The following is a 21,209-nucleotide window of genomic DNA, read 5'->3' on the forward strand; positions in this document are numbered from 1 at the left end:
AATGTTTTGTCCCAAGGAAGATTCTTTCTCTCACCAGCCTTGACTGGAGGATGATGCATTGTTTGTTAATGTATTTGCTCCATTTTCAATATTTCATGCCAAATGTATCCTGGTACTGTAAGGGCATCATTTTCTGCACTGACCCTGATATAAGCCATCATCACATTCACACGTCTCCCTCATAGTCTCATTGACTTTTAGAAGCCCATTAACTCTTAACATGCTTGTCCTTTGCTGCTCCATTAACACAGTGTGTGAGATGATGGCGTCCATAACAATTGATGATGGACGCAGAGGTCAGTAAACACGATCTATGGGTGACGAAGATACCACAAGTTAGATGTTAGTTTACACTTTTTTTTTGTAATCTCTGCTAAAGGTCTATTTATTCCTCCTTTCCAACTAACTGTAATATCACTTTTTCTTATAGTATATGAAAAACCTAAAGTAGGGCTGTAACAATCAGTCTATTGCTGAACGCCTGAGAAATATTGTTAACAATTTGCTTCTTAAAATGTGAAGATTTGCTGCTTTTCTCTGTTTTATATCATTTAGTATCTTTGGGTTTAAGATTGTTGGCTGGAGAAAAGAAGCGTTTTGAAGACGTCAACTCGGGCTCTGGGAAATTGTGATGGGCACTTTTATCTGACATTTTACAGAATAAATGATTATTTTTCAGTTTATTTTAATATGATAACAATTGTTAATTGCATTCACAAAGCGTGAGTGCAGAATAAATCAATTTTGAGCATGGAAAGCGCCTTTAATCTTGCTTGCTTGCAGATTGGCACTGTTATGTACATATGTTCTGCATGTGTGACTGCTTTTGAACATTAAATTCATGGGGAGAAAGACTGAAACTCCAGTTTACTGAGTGTAGTCATGTGCACCTGAGGCCAGGACAGCTCTGCAGACATGTTGAAGCACGACAGAGCACAAGAAACATGCAACACTGAGATGCTCCCTCCTGTATTTATGGATATACAGTCTTTATGATATGTGACTTTTCTTCTAGAGGTATTAGAGAGTTCTTTTAAATAGAATGAATGTCATTATGACATATCTCTGATGCATGCATAAGAGGAAGGAAAGCGGTGGTTTTATCTTTTTCCCCCCCTCTTATATTACTGCTGCCCTCTGCCTCTCACACGCCTTATATGGGAAAGGAATTAGTTGCGCGAACAAGGGCGGAAACGCGGCGCGGTGACAGCTGGGTAAATTCACCGACATACAGGAAGAAAACGACGAAGCACAGTCTGCCTTGCGAGCCTGCACAGTGCACACTCCCACGGCGGAATTGACAGCGATATAAAAGACCAAATCACTGCTTCACCAGTTTAGCAGGTAAGCGGCATGCACTTGTTGAGATTCGCTGTTTGTCGCGCATTTAACGGTTTCGCTATAGCGTAAAAATGAAGCGAAATAGACAACAACCCGTCCGTCAGCAGGTCTCCCTTGCCGCGGCATCGAATCATTCAGAAATTATTTATTGAAATCGGTGTGATGCTAACACACCCGGCTAGCCGATGTTAGCCGCAAAATCTGACGCGTAACCGTTGACTGACACAGATTTTTAAACGTCTTCAACCGTCCGTTAATTCCAGACTTCTTCTTTCTATGACGAGCGACGCTGAAATGTGGAAACTTCTTTTTTTCTCCTGCAGACTATGGCAACATTAGCTAACACAGGGAGGGGTGTGTGAGAGGAAAAAAAAAATCCAGGAAATGCCGAAACAGACAGCAGACACTCAACAACAGGGAGGGAGGAAAATAACAGACGCCAACTAATTCTGTATACGCGTTTAACTCCAATTTAGCTTAATGTCTTTGTCAAACAGAAACGTTTCGGCAGGAGTTAATGTTAGCTAGCTCTTTCATTGTCGCCGATGGTGTTTTGACACATTTCGTATGCCCTGCAGACTGTTTCCTCGCCGATGAAGCGTCTAGAACAAGTTAACGTTGTTTAGGGAAACGTGTGTTGACTTTGAGAAAACTCAAATCTGTCAAAAATCTCTCATCGCTCCTCATATTTCATCGAGGCTTTCCTTGTAGATGACGGCTTGTGGGCGAGGGGAGACAGAACTAGACGGGGACACAGAATTCCGCACGACACCCACCAGCTCTGCTAGCTTTAGCTTTAGCCTTAGCTAGCATCCTTTTCCCGTTGTGATCGCATTAACATCAGCGGCTTGAACTTGATTTGTTGGAGCCTTGAGGAGGACTGTTTTAGTAAGGTTAGAGCTCACCGCCATTGCTTTGGCCTACTTCTGCCTCTGCGACAAAGACGAGATGATGTTTGTTTTTGTTTTATCCAAAGAAAATAGTTTAAGCACACACGCTGAGTTGGACGCTCCCTTCTTTATGTCTGAATGTCTGGCCCCCAGGCAGAAAGGCACAAACCCTCACACAGGCCTAACCTACTTCACTGCCCCTGCATGCTGATGCTGCTTTATGCAGAACATATTTGAGGAAGACCGTCAAGATCTGTAATGCAGAGGAGGTGAATGTAATTAAGATGTAAATACATCTTTCTATAGATGAGAGGATATTGTCTTTATATATATTCAAACTCCTTTTGGCGAGTTTAAAAAAAACTTGGCACACACCCTTCTGAAGAACTGAGTGCACATACCTTTACTTCATAGTTTATCACACCTTTTGTAAAATGCAGATGTTGCACTGTGGTACTTTTTGAAGTAAATATCAGTTTAAGAATATTTAAAAGGATAAGGCTGGTGATATTCTCCATGTCAACAAATCCCATGAAATACCAAACAATGCCTGTTTCTCAATACTGTTCTGACTTTCCTGCCATGTCTGTGGCACAAAACAAGTTACAAATGAATAGTTTAATTTTTAATAATTTCCTATAATAGCCGGGCACTGAATTTATTAGCTACTGTTACTCAAACAGAAGTAATTAGTTTATTTATTGGGAACTATTATCATCAGCTGTTTTGACTACAACAATATGCTGTATGTGGGATTTACTGAAAACTACTGTGCCAATGTTTGTTGTTATGAAGGAACATGTCACCCAGTTGGACAACAACGGAGAACTGTCACCAGGCTTATCTGTAACTAGCTTAAGTTCTAGTTAAAAGGTTGCTACAGACTTGGGTTCCTCCACCTCTGAAACCCCAGTTCTGGCTGTCTTGCCTTTTATAGTGCTTGAATCTAAGGAAAATGTTATGAAAGGCATGTTTCCCTGGCTTGAGTCATTGCTATATCTGCCCTCGCGTCTCTGGAAAGTTCTTTCTACTTCCATGACCGTGGAGTTTTCTTGATGGTCATTACTTGGCTTGAACATATGCGGTCACTTTACTTAAGTGCACTTTAGGAAATGTTGTGCAGCATCTAAACTGATGTTGCAGAAAATCCAGTAAGCAGGAACGACACTTATCAGAAGTTTGTTTGTGTTGTTATAAACAGTACAGTTTGTCATCTACAGTACTTTTGTTTTTAAGCAGCTCACACATTTATGGATTTTTGGTGTGTATTACACCCACATACACCTTTTAGGGACCACTCCCTTCCTCTATTGCTGGTGAGTCATCTCTCAGCTGAAACCAGGAAATGTGACGGTTGAACTCTGCAGGTATATAACGTACATGCTGCTGTGGCCCTGAACATTTAGGTCAAGGGTAGTAGAGGTGTGTGTCCTGCTATGGCCTAATTTTATGTCCGCACATTGTGGAGAAATTAATTTTACAACTCTTTGTGAATGAGTGAGGCAGAAAAGGGGAAGCTGAGGCATTGTGAAATGGGACCAACATGTCTGCTTTAAGAGTAGTACTTTAATGGCCATCATGAGTCTTTCAAAATATTTTCTTTTGTTTTTGAATGTGCCACCTCTCCTGCAGTAGCGTCAAATTTTTGGGTTATAGTAATATATAATGCTGCTTATTCACTGCGCTATTGATATGACTTAACTTAACAGCCTGCCTCACCCTGCTTTAGGGTACCAGTATCCTGCTTACAACATGATTAATATTGGCATCAGTAGAAACGTTTGAGGAAGTATCTCTTCAAGGTTTGAACTTGAATAAGTTCAGATTTAAAGATTTAATGCCAGTCCAGACCTGTATCGCTCGAAATGTTTTGATTCTACTGAGACTTGGTAATGATACTTTTTTTTTTAAATAACTTATTTTGAGAAAGATAAACTTTTTTTCTACAACAACTTTCCCTAAATACAATTAAATAAATTTAAAAAAGCCTTTTGTTTCTTTCGCAAAAAGCATCAAATGAAACAGAGTAATTTTTTTTTGTGATTTTTAAATCAGGCACTGTCTGATCAAATGGTAAAGAAACAAGATTATGAAGTTGACGACACATTTTGGTACCAAAGGCTGGCATTGGTACATATGCGGTCTAGCTTCATCCATCACAGCCAAAAATGTAAAGCGCTCTGTCAGTCATTAGATGTCCAAAGATTTAGTCTCTCTGTAGTGAAAGTGAGACGTAGCGGCAGGTTTATCTTGCGTGGACTCATTAGTGAGAGTGGTCCGTGTGCCTCCATTCACTGTCAGCCAGGTGTAAGTACCTGAGACTGGAAACACACTCAGAAGAAGGCAGTGCCGGGTTACAGCCATCTTATGTAATGTTAGCCTTTTTCATTAGTTGTGTGTAAGTGTAAGCTTATGCTAGACTTGGATTGAAGTTGGTTAATCTTGTACTTAAAGGGGTCGGTTAGGAGAATCAGTTTGCATGTTGGCACACCGACTATAGAGACTATATTTAGACTGTAGCTGCTGTCCTTAAAGTTTGGCATTGTTTTGTTGTGAAACATACAAACATCTGAAAACAGCATAGTTGGGATAACAGGTCTGCACTCTGCAGAGAGTCTGCAGTAACTGCTAATGATCTACATACCTTTACTCAGCAAGTCCTGACCTGCTTACCAGCAGACTCATTCTTCTTCTTTTGTTACTCAACCAGCCTTTCAAGTATGCCTTTTTTGGGTGTATTTATTCAAAGTCTGCATACTCTTTTAGTTCCATGTGAATCCCAGAGTGTGTAGTTTCTTAAGTTTCCTCTACATGCTGCGTGATAACTGTGACCTTGCAGGTTAATATCCGTGCGAGATTGTCTGATAAATCAGCAGTTCTCAACGTGTGCAGGGTCACAAGATGAGTACCAGGATAGAAAAGCAGAGAGAAAAGACATATTTCTGCCACACAGACACATTTGTTGTTGTTTGTTCATATGAATTACTGGATAATTGTACCTATCTAGACAAAAAAAAACTGAGTCAGAACCCACTGATGTGAAAATGCTGATGAGGGATCAGAAGTAGTTTTTAATAGGCCGCAAGCCAAAAAGGTTGGGAACATCTGTAATAAAGTCTGAGCTGCGACGATTAGACAATTAACCGATCACTCGATCAATAGAATATGAATCTGCGACTATTTTGATAATCCAGTAATCTTTTGCAGGCAGTTGCACATACTTCTACCAAACCTTGTAGGACTAAATCAACCAAGGAATCAGGATCCAGAGCACTGCTGTTTGTTATCCTACCAAAGCGGCACATTTTCACTCCACCTTGTGTCTCAGAGGAGTAATTCAGTCCCCAATTAGAAGACTGCCAGAACAGAAAGTATCACTGTGCCTCGATGAATAAAAACAGCCGTCCTCACAACAAATATAAACACACAAAAAGATAATTTATGATATATTAATTTATATGGGGGAGGGGGCAGTAAACCTTCTAGCTCATGCTTACATTGTTTGCACCCTCCTTCATGGCTTTCTCCATCTCACAGGTATGGCTGAGTTGGCGAGTCTGGTGCAGCGGCTGGAGGTGGCGGTGGGTCGCCTGGAGTCCATGTCAGCCCCTGGAGGCAGCGCTGGAGATTCTGCTGGGGGAGGTAAATGATGAATGAAGTATCAACATTGTGGAATAATTCCATTTATCGTGGATAAGGTGTCTCTGAGTGAGATATACTAGTCTATAAAAATGATTTGTATTTACATGTAGATACCAGACCTGACCCGTGACCTCCTATCTGGCAATAAAGTGTGATGAGTTGCATCTTTTTCTTCTTCTTTTCAGCAACATTGCCAGTAAAAATATTTCCTCATCAAGCAACTGTAAACTCTTTTAGTGATGCACCTTTAAACCGTCCACCTGCTGTGTTGACACTCCAAAATCTGACAGCCTACCAGCTTTTTAAAAATGTTATCCGTTGCTTAGCAATGGATGTGCTGCAGTTAGGGAGCTGCATTTTTCACTGGAAATTACAGTTGTTATCCCCCTCATAAAGTGCTCAGTAGGTGTTGCTTGCATATACTAAATAATTACAGATTTGATATAAATCTCATGATCGTGATGATGTGCTTCAGTCTTTGCCACTTTAATTAATGACTCAAACTCCTTTGGAGTTGATTTAATTTTCCACTGTACTTTACATTTTAACTATTATTTCTTTATATATTCTTTTGTCTATTTTTTTATATTGTTTTATTTTCCACATCACGGTCTTTTTAAATGCGTATTTATGTCCTGTGTTTTTCTTCTCTGTAGCTGTATCTGTGTACGTCGAGGCCTTTGACGAGATCGTCAGCGGCCCTGTGGCCCAGTACGTCGCCCTCAGCCAGAAGATCGGGGGTGATGTCCAGAAACATGTAAGTTACGGCTGAGATGCTGAACAGTGTTAAATACAGTCAGTTCTGTTAGTTATCTCACTCTGATACACCACCAGAAAAATCAGTCAGTGTTTTTATGTCTTAAATATTTTTAGCAGTTATGGTATAAAAATTACTAAACTTGACCAGACTTGAATCTCTCTTGAGGCATAAAAATGCATTCTGAAATCCAAAGTAAGTGTAGTGTGGTTTGTTTTGTTAAATATGTTAAGTAATAACTGAAAGCACCATGATGACCGTTTGTTCTCCGCATATTTCTGAACTACATTCCCTCTCTCTTCTCTTTCAGGCAGAAATGATGAAGGAGGCTTTCGCCTGCGAGAGAAACCTCCTCACAACAGCCTCCTCCTCCCAGAGGCCCTCTGATGTGAGTTAAACACACTTCCTAATTGCTCAGTCAGTTAATGTCTCAGTTAAGTGAAAAGTATTGATCAATCGGTCTGAACAATTAGTCTAATTCATCATGCTCTCCTCTTGTCAAACACTGCTGCAGCTTCAGTCTCATGTACAGGTTCTCTGTCATGGTGTCATTACAGTAGATGGAAATAGATGCATGTATTGTACATGATGAGCGGTGTCATGCTGTAATTATATTCTCCATGGAAATACATTCTTCCATTAACATTAATGGAAGGGTTCAGCAATTAGTAGGTTCAATTAACTGGTTGGCAGGTCTGTTTGTTTTAAATATGGTCTTTGGATTTGGTTTTAGGGTTGTAAATGATTTTGAAACAAATGACTCTCATACACAAATGTTTGTCTTATGTTATACTACGAGGCTGTAGTGTATAGTATAAACAGTGGCCTGCTTCATGTACTGTTGTTGACACAGATCTGCTCCCGTTAAATCAAAACTGCATTTGAATTCAAAGGTTTTTTATTTTTTTTTATTTAACTGAATTGGATTGTAGTCTTTATTAAACTTAATTTCAGCGCCTCCTCAAACAGAACGAGGAACAGTAGCCACACTTTGCATGCTTCCGTATTAGATGCTATTGAGACTTGTATGAGCCTTGTGTTGACGTTATCATCTACAGTAGATTTATGAAAATTGTGTCAAACTTCTGCTAACGTTGGTAGGTCAAATGATTTTGTTCGAGGGCCAGATTTGTACTGTAATACCTAGAGTTACAGCCAGGTAACTTTTATTTTGCATTGCGTCATTATTTAATAAGAGACTACTGCCAAGCAGTCATCATGGTGAGCAGATCAGTGGAGATGTTTCTGAAAAGAAGTCTTGTAAGAGAAAATACAAGCAGCCCAAGTCCAGTTAAAGTTCTTGTCGCGTCCCTTTAATGGGTATGTCCCCCCATAACCATTAAAGCTTCGCATTACAACTACAAATCCAGCTTTAGTCAAAGACATGCCACGCTGAAAATGAAAGAAATGGAGATTTGCAAGAAAACATGATTTTAAACTACAAATTATATTTTGTAATAGAACTTTTTTCTACACAAAAGGTTACCAGATTGAAGGAAAAAATATTAGACACTGTATGAGTGAAAAGTATTTATTTATTTTTTCACTGAATTCTTGTGTCGTCTCTTTCCCGTTCAGGCAGTTCTGACGACTCTCCTGCAGCCGGTGTCCAAAGCGATCCTGCAGGTGCAGACGTTTCGCGAGCACAACCGCACCTCAGCGCTTTTCAACCATCTCTCTGCTGTGAGCGAGAGCGTGCCTGCCCTCGGCTGGGTCGCCATGGTGAGACTGTCTGTGTGTGTCTGTGTGTGTGTCTGTGTGTGTGTCTGTGTGTGTGTCTGTGTGTGTGTCTGTGTGTGTCTGTGTGTGTGAATAACTGTGTAATAGCCGGAAACAGGCCACTCTTTGATTCTGTCATCACTGTCTGGTGAACAACAGTTTCTTGGCTGACACAAGGCCACCAGCAACAGAGCTTCACTGTTACAGTTTATATTATTAACTCTAAATGATGTGTTGTTGTTGTTTTGACTCTTATGAATAATACATCAGCTTTTCAAATACACATAATGGATGCATTCATTCTTTGTATGCCTACTCTAGTATCTTGAAGATCTCATCCAAACAGCCTGTGAAGTGAATTTATTACTTTTATGGCTCATTTGATAATGCAGTACGCTGTTTAAAGAAATATTTCTACATTTCTACCGTTTCTTTCTCAGAGTTACATGATTTATATTCATATTCATGTTTGTACGCTAAATATAAAGCTAGAGCAGCGAGCCTGGCTCTGTCCAAAGGTAACAGAACCTGCCCACCAGTATCTCTAAAAGGCACTAATTAACTAACTCTATGTCTTGTATGTTTAATTTGTAAAAAACCAAAGTGCAAAGGAGAATTCTGTTGCTTTAACAGAACCAGCTAGCTGTTTCCCCCTGCTTCCAATCTTTATGCTAAGCTAAGCTAACTGTTGATTGGCTGTAGATTCATGTTTAGCGTACTGACATTAGAGTGGTATCGATCTTCTAATCTAATTATCGGTAAGTGTATTACCCAAAATGTAGAACTATTATTTAATCTCAGTTTACATGTGGATACATTTGTGTTTTACCTTTTTCCTTTGTGCCCCAGGCTCCTAAACCGTGCCCCTATGTTAAAGAGATGCAGGATGCAGCCATGTTTTACACCAACCGTGTGCTCAAGGAGTTCAAGGAAAAGTAAGTAAAGCTTCATTATATTGCGTTTCCTACTTCGCCTGCAGCCGTAAAACTGTCCACTCACTAATTTTAAGATGTAACGCAACAATCCAGTCTGCTTCGTTTTGCAATTTGTTCTTGTTTTTTTCTTTTTTAAACTGCGTCATTTGTTTTTGAAATGTTGTAACATCTGATAACTAAAAGGGTCAGATGAACTTTAATATGCAGCCAGGCAGTTTGCTCAACCCATCTGTCTTCCATCTTTCCTTCCTCTAGGCTCTTTTTTTTTTTCTTTCTTTTTTTCACTGAGTCAGCATTGCCACACGACTGGCTGACGCATGCTGGTGATAGACTTCCTGTATTTAGACCCGAAATCAAAGCTTTTGTGTTTATGAGCCGACTTGAGTTACAGTCGAGTTAGAAGGTAGAAGTTATTCAGGTCAAGATCAGCCTTTGTCTGCTTTTTATTGCACAGAAACACAGTTTTTATTCAAGCGTCAGTGAGCCCTCTGCAGAGTTGAATGCAAAACAGTAAAATGTTGTATACAAATACAGTGTGAGATCTGTGCTCAGTGGTTAATGTGGGTTAGACAAAGGTCTATGTTATCATGCGTCGTCTGTTCCTGTGGCATGCAGTGAAAAGATTTGAATGTGGAAAGATGAACAATAGACGATCCTGTTTCCATCTCTTCCTCACAGGGACAAGGCACATGCGGACTGGGTGAAGGCCCTCGTCTCCATCTGGACTGAGATGCAAGACTACATCAAAAAGCACCACACCACCGGACTCACCTGGAGCAAGACTGTGAGTCTTCTAAGAAATCCTCTCTTAAGAAAAGTTATTTGCTGAGTGTGAAGAATAAGCTGTGACACTACACGGCTTCAGTTACAGCATTTCTAATTTTCTGTCCACCTCAGGGTCCCATAGCTGCAGCCTCTGCAGCTCCCCCCCCTGCTCCTGCTGGTGGATGTCCTCCCCCACCTCCCCCTGGACCTCCTCCTCCCCCCATGGACTTGAGCGGACCCTCTGGTGGCGGCGGTGGCGATGCTGACAATCGGAACGCTTTGTTCGCCGCCATCAACAAGGGATCGGACATCACCCGGGGTAGGTGGTGTCAGGGACCAGCGTCTGATCATTTTCATACTTTCTGTCTGTTCTGTTCGTAGTTTAGATGCACAAGACTTTGGGTGTAAAAGTGAGATCAGACAGAAAGCAAAGTGAATTTAAATGCTTAATTTGTGCAAATTTGACTGCTGCACCGTTTATGTTTATCCACCCCAAACAGCCAGCGGACCAACTGTATGTTAGATAAAAGCTAGCTAGTAACAGATGTACCGGCCGAGTCTGTAGTGGAGCGTTTGTGTTCAGCTCATGCTCTGAACTCACCAGGGACTATTTTCCTCTGGCCTCTGTATGTTTTCATAGTTGATTCACAAAACCATGTGATGCGCCCACATTTTTGCCTTCAAGTGAAAATATTTTCAACTCGCGCAGACGTGTCGTCGCGTCAGTTTGCGCCGCCCCGGGTGAACTTTAGAGGCAGCGTTGTTGCAGTAACATTTACAGATATGATTTCATTATACGTATGTGAAGTTCATTACAAAAGAGAGGCTTCACTATGTTCAGGTTATTAAAAAGATGCATTTCACCACAACATGTAGCACGAAAGACACCTTCTCCTAAACTTAAATCTATATATTTCCTAATTGTCAATAAATCCCATGAAAAAAAGCCCAAAACAATGAATTTCTACCACTAATAAGTATCGTCTGTGATTCCAAAGCCTCTCCTCCGTTTCCATGAACTCACTGCAGTTTATTTTGAATCCAATCAACATGTTATACTGTGGGACTTACGTTTTTCCCTCTCTCCTCGACTTCTCCAGGCCTGAAGCATGTGGGCGACAATGACAAGACCCACAAGAATCCTGCCCTGAGGGGTCAGGGTGCTCCAGTACGTACCGGACCCAAACCTTTCGCTTCCCCCACTCCCCGACCTGCTGCGTCTGCCACCCCGACCCGCACGCTGCCCCCTGTGTTTGAGCGGGACGGGAAGAAGTGGAAAGTGGTAAGTTTGTGGGTTCACTCTCACTAAAAAGTTACCCAAGAAATTACAGCCAATCCAACTGAGTTTCTTTTAATTTGTAGTTTGTTATCCCTGTAAAGGGGAAGACATTAACTAAAGGAGGGGGCCAGATTAACTGGAGTAGACTTGATGTTTTTGTTGATGGTTTATGCAACAGGCTGTCAGACGACCAGAATGAGTAATTGGACCAGAATTAAATAGATTATTTTTTTAATAGTAACTCTGTTGTTCCATCCTGCTTTAATCTCATATCGTCTCATCAACTCGTTCGCTCTATTTTCTCGTTCACTCTTGTTTACTTTTTTTCCCTTCTTGCTGCCTGCAGGAGAACCAAGAGGGAGTGCAGGACCTGGTGATCAAAGACACTGAGCTGAAACAAGTGGTTTATGCTTATAAGTGTAACAAGAGCACCCTGCAGGTCAATGGCAAAATCAACTCCATCACTGTAGGTAAGAAAAAAGAACTAAAATCTGAACAAACAGACATGATACATTATTGTTTTTCTTCCAGATTAGATTCAGTGTGACTTACATTTTCCTGAGGATATCAGCATCTCTGATGTGCATAGAAAATAATAACTTCAGAACCTGCCTGAGAATCATCACGATTTAACGTCTTCTTCACTATCAAAGTAATCCAGTGATAGTTTTGTCTGTACATCCATGGGTACATTGCAAACAGGAAGTGCTTATAGCTGATTCGTTTTTGCAGTGTAATCATATATAGACAAAAAAACTGGCTGAAGCCATGGCAACGTTATACTTCCTGCTGACATCCTCCAAAACTTAAAGCACAAATATCCCCCAAATGAAAATATGAGCGACAAAATCCTTTATGGTTCTTATATTCCTGCAACACTGATGCTCTCCTCTATCCATTCATATCGAGATATTTGCCCTGTGCTGAAACCTGTGGACATTTTAGACAAAAAAAGAATTCAGTGGTGGTTTTTCCATACGTGACATGCATACTTTGTGTTTTGTTTCTCTTCATCAGACAACTGTAACAAAATGGGCCTGGTGTTTGATCATGTCGTGGGCATCGTAGATATCATCAACTGCAAGGATGTCAAGGTCCAGGTGTGTAATAACAAAATGCTGTTTTTAAAGAGACTTTAAGAGACACAAGGGATCCTCTGTGGCTCAGCAGACTGCAGTGAGATGTTGATATTTGGATCCCGACCACTGGCCAAGTGATTTCTGCTGTCCTGTCACTCCTCAGTTGTTTTTTTGGTTTTGTTTTGTTTTTACATTTTTCATGAACGCCCTTCTTTATATTCATGTAGTTACACAATGCAAGCTGCTCATTTTTATTTTATTTTTTTTCTCAGAGCGCAGAGAAATGTGTCCCATCAGATGCAGCAGAAATAAATCCAAATTCTCTTGCCTTTTTGTGTATGTAGGTGATCGGTAAGGTCCCCACCATCTCCATCAACAAGACGGACGGTTGCCACATCTACCTGAGCAACGACTCTCTGAGCTGCGAGATCGTCAGCGCCAAGAGCTCGGAGATGAACATCCTGGTACCCAACAAAGACGGAGAATTCGTGAGTATCCTTTCAGGAGGGAAATCTGAAAAATTGATTAAAGGATACGTCTGATCTTCTATATTTTTGTAATTGTCAAAACAAATCCCACCAAAAGACCAAAAGCAACAATGCATTGATCCTTGTAACAAGTAACGTCTGTGTAGCCAAAGTCTGATACAATCCCACATACAACGCCCTGCTAATGTAAATATTATGGTTGTAGGACCAGTGTGCTTGGGGCTGAGAGCCACCGACAGGGTAGTGAAGTCAGACAATATTGAAAGATGGACGGACACATTGTTTGTTTTGTTGACAAGAATAAAAACAAAATATTACCAGATATCCTTTATGGAGCACAAGCATGTGAAATATACTTTTCAACACGACTCCTCTCTCTTGCTCTCTCTCTCTCTCTCTCAGACGGAGCTCCCGGTTCCTGAGCAGTTCAAGACCATCTGGGACGGCAAGAAGCTCGTTACCACAGCAACAGAGATCGCCGGATAGATGGGGGCAGCATGAGAAATGGCCGCCCCTCCTTGACACCATCCCCACCCCTTTTTTTGCAAATGCCTTCCTGACTGATCGATCACCCCACCAGCTAACTCTCACACTGTAGACTGAGATTTGGACCTCATGCGTTATATATATACCCCCCCCCCCTCCTTCCTTATCAGCCAATCACATTTTAAGCTGTCCCTTCCATAAGCCAATGAGAGGACTGCTCACTTTATCTGGAGCAAATCCTCTAGCCAATCAGCAGGGAGCAGCTTGTCATTCAAAATTGGTTTTCCATGTGAGCCAGTGAGCACTTTTCAAAAACATTCATGAGATTTGCCAACAGCTGGGATGCTCTGTATGATATATTTTTTTTTTATCTATCTGGATAATGCTAAGCTAAATTTAACATGTAGAATAGCCAACATGGGAACAGGGATATTGATTCCTCCGCAACAAAAGCTCTGCAGCCGATCAGGCTCTGCTATCAGGACGCTTCAGGCTGTTAGTCTTTTCTTTCTCCTCTTCCTGGTCAGGAGGGGCTGGTGTTTCTGTTCCATTATATGCAATTCACTGGTGAAGCACTTGTCCAACACAGCCCTTTTTTTTATAGAGGATAATGGCATCCATATCACCTCCGCTGATGTTGACCATAACAATATTAACATTCATAGTGGATAATAATATGAAAAACTCTGAGCACATAAATAGGAGTAAAAACAAGTTGTGTCATAAGACCACTGTCTATTTCACATCATGAGAACTCTCCATCTAGATGATGTTGGAACAATAAATAGCAGGATAATTGTGCTTTTCCTTAATCCCACACATACGACATTCCCGAGTATTTAAAAAAAACAACAAAAAAAAACAAACATTCCATGTAAGAAAATGTTTGCGATAAAGAGCAAAGAGTGGAAGAGACTGAAGGACATAATCATTGTTGTGAAATACTTCACCTCGGTCTCTAGATTGAAAACATCTGCTGTAATCATCTGTATAGACATGAATAATTATTGAATAGTCTTAAAATATTAGCCCGACCATCGACGTCTCTCCATGTCTGCACTCTTTGGTCATCTTCAGCTCTTGAAGCTGTGAAGCTCTTCGCTGGATTTTCTTTGATATCGTCTCTTTTTCTTTTACCTCTTTTTATGTTTTTGGGTCCAAAAATCAGAATTCTGCTCATTCGTACTGGAGACATCATTAAAAAAAAAATCTTGCAATAAAATGTCTTTTGGTTTGTCTTTATTGGATTGAACACGTCATGTGCACCAACACAGTTAAATGATCTACGTTGGGCTGTTAGAACACAAGAATATATGTATTAAAAAAAAATCCAACATTTGACAACAATTTGACCTCATCGAGACAGTTCATGTTAGAAATAACCGACAGACTAGTGTTAGTAATACAGAAGTAGACTGGCACACAAATTAGCTGCTAAAATTAACGAGGCTTCACAAAACGGCATCAACATGCTACAAGTGATCAGTGCAAAGGGAATAATGTGCTTTCTGCCCTGGTTATTAAGCCTGTTTTTACTCTTGCATTATTTTGCTCTTGACACAGAATTAATTTGGTCGTTGGAAGTCTAGTATTATATTTACTCTGCGATGTTCTAGTGCAAATAAGGCAGCAGGTGTTCGTTGAACCACTCTCTGGTAAACTGGAGGTGGTCTCCGTCACTTGCCAGAAAAGCCAGCTTTCCAGCCTTGTCCATCGCTGCCAGGCCCAGACGGTCCTGCATGTGGGGACACACAAGTTTTATAGTTTGGTTTTACATCCTCAGAAACTTGACTGTGTAAAGGCCGTCCTTGGTGGACAGTATAGTATACCACAATGTCTGAAAGGTTTAATTAGCCAACTTTAAGACCTTTTCTTTTAACTGATGAATGTATCAGAGGTCGAGATGCCCTGACTTATGTCCCTAGCATAGACCAAGCTCCCAAGACGCTGGATCTTTAAGAGCACCAGACATGAACCACAACGTCCCTGATTCAAGTCCACCTGGGGACCTTTGCTGCATGTCATTACCCACCTCTCTCCCCTCGTTTCCTGTCCTCTCTAATAAAAAGACACAAAGTGCCAGAGCCACAGGAGACATCAGTTCACAACACAACAGTTTTTACAAGCTGTTCCTCATGACGAGAAAAATGGGTGGCGTTCCCCTTTAACTGTGCTTTTGATACCACACCGATGGCTAAGACTAATGGCAGCTGTAGACTAAATAAATACTAGTTTTATCTTGTTTAAATACAACTGTCCAGCAAAGCAGATGAGACCCATTTAACTTCACCACATTTACGATTTGTTCAGTAATTCAAATATAATGAATTAATAGATTAATATCATGAACACCGTTACCTCTGTGTAGAGAACGCTCTCCTGGAGAGTTTCAGTCTCTTTGGCCTGGCCGGTTTTCAGGAAGCCGAACCACTACAGCGAGAATCAAGACAAGTTTGTGATGCTGCTTTGTTATAAAATACAGTTTATAAACACAGCAGTTTTATTGTATTATCAAAACCACCGTCGAGTGTGTGCTCGGTACGTTACCTCTGTATCAACAGGATCCACTACGGAGTCCTGCAGAAACTTGACCATGACGAACTTCTCCAGCAACTGAAGATTCTTCTTGTAAGTCTCATTCACGGCCTTTCAAACAGAAACAATTAAATATTACAAAACTTATTGAGAAAGCTGATTATTAACAACTCGATTCAGACATCAGAAACATAAATATGTGAATGTGTAACAATATTTACATAAATTAAATTCTATATTCCCACAAATCCCTAATTTCTCCTTTTCAAATCAGTGCACTCACTAGTTTGACAAAATAAAACTATCACTTTCTGATAAGTCACCATTTATAAAGAAGTTTATAAATTGTAACTACTAGATTTATTAATTGTTAAACCCTTTACTCATGCTTTATGCATCAGTTATAAGCTGCTAATAACAACAACAACAACGTTTGGGTTGCCAGGTTGGTTTGGTTTTCTTCCTTTCTATCTGGTAACAATGCTGTTACAAATGTTGTTAATCTATTAGTAAATGCTTATTTAGTTGTTAATAAATTAGTTTTGATCCAGATCCGCTGCAGCCCTTTCCCTAAAAATTGAAAGACTTGTAAATGATCTATGAAAAATGTGTTTTATTAACCATTAATAGACTATCAGTTATTACCTTACTGCCTAAAGGGTGACTTATTAGAAAATGGTACCAAACAATATTATTTAATTATTCTGGAGCTTTTACCACATCTCAAGTCTTCATCAGCAGATGGAGTTTGCTCCTTCATCACTCCATCCACTGATGAAGACTGTGAGATGCAGTGAAAAGCCCTAGAAAAAGCCAGTAAGTGGGCCTCAACTTCAACTCTTTCCAAGGTCAAGAATAAACTTATTATTATTTTCCCACGACAGCAAAAGTTTGCAGACTGCAGGTCTGGTGCTGCAGCCACATACTGACCCTCTCCTGATTGATGTCGGCCAGGAAGAGGCTGTGCTTCTTGTACAGGTCGTCATTTAAGGGGTCGTGCCAGTACTGGGCCTGCACCAGGCTGATAACCACAAACACAACATCCAGATCAGTTCAACAGAACAATAGTCTGTACAGTGGTGATGATGACAGCCACACAACACCAAGGCTGCTAAACACATCAGCATCGCTGAGCGATAAAGTAAAAGACAACTTACTGTTTTTGGACCATGTCAGTGTAAGCTCCGCTGTTCAAAGCTTTGCGTATCATGTCACAGATGTTGGAGCTCTCTCCGGGACACCTGGGCAGCCCGTACACACCTGGAGATTGAAAAACGCATAGTGAAGAAGGCTGCTTGTTGTATCGTGTCAAGAGTTTGTGATCATGATTATTCATGTTCAAACTGTCTTTTAAGGGCTGATACATATTCAACATGGAGGAGAAGTTCAGTGAGCTAATTCCATCTCCTGAGGAAGATCATAAACATCTAAAAAATTATCAAATTTAACTTAATTGTCTGCAAGAGGAAATTCATTTGGTCAGAGGCGCAAAAGCAGTACAGAAAAAATACATAAAGTAAGATCATGTGCTATGATTGAAAGCTCCAGAAAAGCTACTAAATTCAAAAGAATGACTGCTACACCACAGGTCTGAATTTTACAAAACTAGCTTAAAAGCTACATTCACCACTATTAGACAATGTTTTACTGGTTTTATCTGCCAACAACAACATTAATATCAAATAATAGCTATAATAGTGCAGCACTTTTCTATACCAAGATAAAGTCTGTCAAATAAAAAAGAACACCTGCTGCTGAACATAATGCAAATCTGAGCTGTAAATTAGGAACTGTAGGATATTACAGATATAACACAACAAAATGAGCAGTGTGCAGGTATTTCTTCATCTGTCAATGCAGATAATTAATACCCAGCACCTGGAAAGATTTAAAGGAAAGGATTTAAAAAGGACTATGCAATTTGTTTCTACTGAGGATGTTAATCTGCTCACAAATATATAGTTTCATTTTTAAAAACTGCAAAATCATTTCTGTAGCTTTTAGCAAATGTTATTCAAACAAAATAAATAAATAGTGCATTTGTTGGGGACTACTTTTAGCTGCAGAGTAATATACATACCAGTGGAGCTCTATAGCACAGAGGAATAAGATATATGTGGTCTTTTCATAGGATTTGTTAATAAGTAAATATATAGAATATCACCAGATATAGTTTGAGGACTTTAATATCACGTGATGCCAAAATTTTATCTAGAATTATGCATTTATATGTTACCTTGGTGTTGGCCACCAACGGAGATCAGGGTTTTCATTGGTGGAGAGGGACAGCGCTGAGCCACAGCTCTCCTGTGAAGAGAGGAAGAGTCAAAGCGAGCTTCCTCATTCTTGTCAGGAGACAAAAACTTTAAAACAGAGGCTGCAAGCTCAGGCCTTGAACCAAACTATCCTGACTTTCTCAAACATGTTGAAATCATGCCGTTCTCTCAGATATTGGTATTTTCTTTAAGTATTTCATTCACTCTGAAGGAGAATCAAGCAAGTAAGTGAAACTACACAAACACAGAATTTGTCCAAGTTCTACCACGTTCACATAACAAAACCATTCAGTGTCCAGAACAGTAGTTACATACAGAAATTGTGCCCCCTGGGAGAAGCCCATAGCATTGTATCCTTCCTTCAACTTTGGGTCCTGAGCCAGCTGACTGCACACCATGGACACCTGCTCATTCACATCCATGAAAAACCCATTTTCTGTGTCCTGCAAGAGGAGAAACATGAAAAGTTCAAAGCATGACAGATAGATTAAAAAGAAGAAAACGAGCACCGACCACGAGGAGAAGAGCTGAGAGATAAAGTCACGGTGTTACGACGGATCAAAGCAGAGTCGTGCTGGTTTGCTATGAATATTAACACTGAAAAATGACATAGTGAAGTTGTAAAGGAGCTATTTTTCTGATGTAACTTGTGCTACTAGCACTGCAAATATCACAGAATAGGAATCCTTACATGTCATGTGGATGTATCAATCAAATCTGCTGTGTGACTGTTTGGTTCACATGTGACGTTCTTGGCTAAACATGTTGTATTTTAAGACTTATTGTGTGTTTGTGCGAGAGGAAGAGAGGACAGGATTTTTCTATTGAAGGCTGTGAATGGATTTATGTACCTTTACGGAACTGAAATAAAGTACCTACAGCACAGAAAAATTATAGAAAAAGTCAAAAGAAGAGAGTGCAGATCCAATTTTCTCCATCGACTTAATCATTTGGAATTAAAGACACGACTAGAGACAAAGCTAACAGTTTCCTTCATAAGAGTTTTGGCACTGGCTTGGAAATATGTTCACTTTAAAAAGGTTTTACAGTGTGAAAGTACCTGAATGACATTCTTTCCAATCATCAGCGAGAGCACATAAATGCCAGAGATCTCCTCTTCAATCATCTTCTTTATCGCCCCCATGCTGAGTGGGTTACAACAGCTGTCACCTGGTGGACACAAACATATTCAGTTTATTATCAATTAATCTATTGAGCTAAACTTGACTCACTTTACAACGCCAAATGTAGTGCATTTCTATTGGATTAATTGACTACAAGAAAAATATAGAGGAATCTTATCAAATGAAGATGGTGCTCTTTTTTTGTCTGTTAACATACAAAAATCAGACAGCTGGTCAGTGCACAGCACAGTCTTCTGCTGTTAAAACGCAGAGAAGCTTCAGAGGAGCCATAACAGCTTATATAACTTATCTAACTACCTCAGAGGCACCTGAGCCATCTTTGTTGAAGGAGAAGAGAAAGTGCTTTTGTTTTTTCACTTCCCTTGACTGTCTGAAGCCAGTGTGGAATCAAAATGAACAACCATCCAGTTATAAGTATAACTGTGAGGCTGCACACCACGCCTCTCTCACATTACAGGTCAGGTGAAGTCTGTATTTCAACAGTGCTGCTTACTGTCAGTGGAAATGTTCAAATTTATAAAAAGTTTTGTTTCACTTTCGCCAAAATGTAGGCAATAGTATTTTTTCTGTCTCCTTATAGCCTTCAGATCGTAACACGAAGGAGACACTAAAACACGAACACTGTATAATGCAGAAAAAATGTAATGTTAACTAAACCTCTCACACCCCAATAACTACTTGCCATCATTACAAACTCCAGGTCCCAAACTTTCTACGGATACCAAATATGTATAAAATGATGCACAAGCCATTTAGACTTTTCTTATGTCTTGGTTTAAATATTTCACTCAGTTTAAACATCATATAGCTTTAATAAAGAGGAACAAGCTGATACAGAATACATAAGATAAGATGATATTTTTTAACCTTCAAGCTGCTTAAGGGGAAATAAAAGGGAGAAACTGGATGTTAAAGGGTTAAATAAATAATTCTAGGTATAAATTATTCCTCAAAAAACTGTTTTGATCATAATTTTAATTAAATTTAATTTATCATTTTAACAGTCACTCACCCATCCCATGCCACAGCACCAGTGGTACGGTCCCATTGTTGGAGTTATAAACTGGGCTGCCAGCGACCAGCAGCACTGGACCAGCCAGGAGGAAACACAGAAGGGCTCCCGTCATCCTGGACCCTGAAACAAATACATAGGGGGTCAAATAATGCATTTCTGTGTTGCAAAATACATAATTACCTTTTCCCTTCTTCACTTTTTACTATTTTATCAAGATATAACTCTGCAAGACTTAATAACCAGAGAAATGAACTTCTGTCTCTGTACACATTATTTTTTGCTGTTTTTAGTTTACTTTTATTGTTCTAATAAAATAAGTAAAATGGAAAAATACAATATGAATGGTGAGACCAACAGTCAGAAGGCGTTGCTACTGAAACAGATATCTGTTGTAGTCATGTGAAAAACAGAAACAAGGCTGTATGCATTTCCTGTTATCTACAATGCTTTCACTTCATTACAACTGCACAGAGACTGTCTCCGATATAATCAGCAAAACAACGAGACTAAAACTGTGGAGTAGCCCAGAAATTGTACAAGTATAAGATAAAGATACTTTTAATGAGTCAGTGAATCCTGGGGACGTCAGCTAGAACAAGCTAACTAACTAATCAAGTAGCACAAGGTTTACATCAAATAAATCAATAACTAAACACATTTTTAAACATTCAGTAGCAGATTTATGCTCTTAAGAAGATTAGAATCAACTCAACGTTTTAAAATAGCACATAGTTTTAATGTAATAAGCTAAACTAAAGTCCCAAAATCATACATTTCCAAAAACATTACTCACCGTTTATATATCCTTCCTGCTTGTGTTTGCTGGACTGTTGGTCACATGACTATGTTTAGAGCGA

At 39.8% G+C, this 21,209-nt stretch overlaps 2 protein-coding genes across 2 annotated transcripts; one reads left to right on the forward strand and one right to left on the reverse strand.

Moving 5' to 3' along the window:
- Window positions 1-1,235: 1,235 nt before the first annotated feature.
- On the forward strand, window positions 1,236-14,603 carry cap1 (CAP, adenylate cyclase-associated protein 1 (yeast)). The gene is made up of 13 exons (XM_070921247.1): window positions 1,236-1,344; window positions 5,769-5,873; window positions 6,530-6,630; window positions 6,941-7,018; window positions 8,209-8,352; window positions 9,199-9,284; window positions 9,963-10,068; window positions 10,182-10,368; window positions 11,150-11,331; window positions 11,675-11,798; window positions 12,346-12,428; window positions 12,752-12,895; window positions 13,298-14,603. Exons 2-13 carry the CDS (start codon window positions 5,771-5,773, stop codon window positions 13,379-13,381), a joined length of 1,422 nt encoding a protein of 473 aa, XP_070777348.1. The 5' UTR covers window positions 1,236-1,344; window positions 5,769-5,770; the 3' UTR covers window positions 13,382-14,603.
- Window positions 14,604-21,179, reverse strand: ppt1 (palmitoyl-protein thioesterase 1 (ceroid-lipofuscinosis, neuronal 1, infantile)). Its single transcript, XM_070921248.1, has 10 exons — window positions 21,146-21,179; window positions 20,350-20,472; window positions 19,253-19,362; window positions 18,508-18,635; window positions 18,153-18,223; window positions 17,074-17,176; window positions 16,847-16,937; window positions 15,929-16,027; window positions 15,740-15,811; window positions 14,604-15,116 (listed from the first exon to the last, which is right to left on the reverse strand). Exons 2-10 carry the CDS (start codon window positions 20,462-20,464, stop codon window positions 14,994-14,996), a joined length of 912 nt encoding a protein of 303 aa, XP_070777349.1. The 5' UTR covers window positions 20,465-20,472; window positions 21,146-21,179; the 3' UTR covers window positions 14,604-14,993.
- Between the last annotated feature and the right edge of the window lie 30 nt (window positions 21,180-21,209).

Source organism: Enoplosus armatus, chromosome 16, assembly GCF_043641665.1.
Source record: "Enoplosus armatus isolate fEnoArm2 chromosome 16, fEnoArm2.hap1, whole genome shotgun sequence".
NCBI classification, from domain to species: Eukaryota; Metazoa; Chordata; class Actinopteri; order Centrarchiformes; family Enoplosidae; genus Enoplosus; species Enoplosus armatus.

Coding starts and splice junctions, on each gene's coding strand:
- cap1 (XM_070921247.1), top strand. CDS start 5,771: ATGGCTGAGTTGGCGAGTCTGGTGCAGCGGCTGGAGGTGGCGGTGGGT. Junction 6,631..6,940: donor GGGGTGATGTCCAGAAACAT/GTAAGTTACGGC, acceptor CTTCTCTTTCAG/GCAGAAATGATGAAGGAGGC. Junction 12,429..12,751: donor GCAAGGATGTCAAGGTCCAG/GTGTGTAATAAC, acceptor TTGTGTATGTAG/GTGATCGGTAAGGTCCCCAC.
- ppt1 (XM_070921248.1), bottom strand. CDS start 20,464: ATGACGGGAGCCCTTCTGTGTTTCCTCCTGGCTGGTCCAGTGCTGCTG. Junction 16,938..17,073: donor ACTGACATGGTCCAAAAACA/GTAAGTTGTCTT, acceptor TGTGGTTATCAG/CCTGGTGCAGGCCCAGTACT. Junction 15,812..15,928: donor TGGATCCTGTTGATACAGAG/GTAACGTACCGA, acceptor TTCTCGCTGTAG/TGGTTCGGCTTCCTGAAAAC.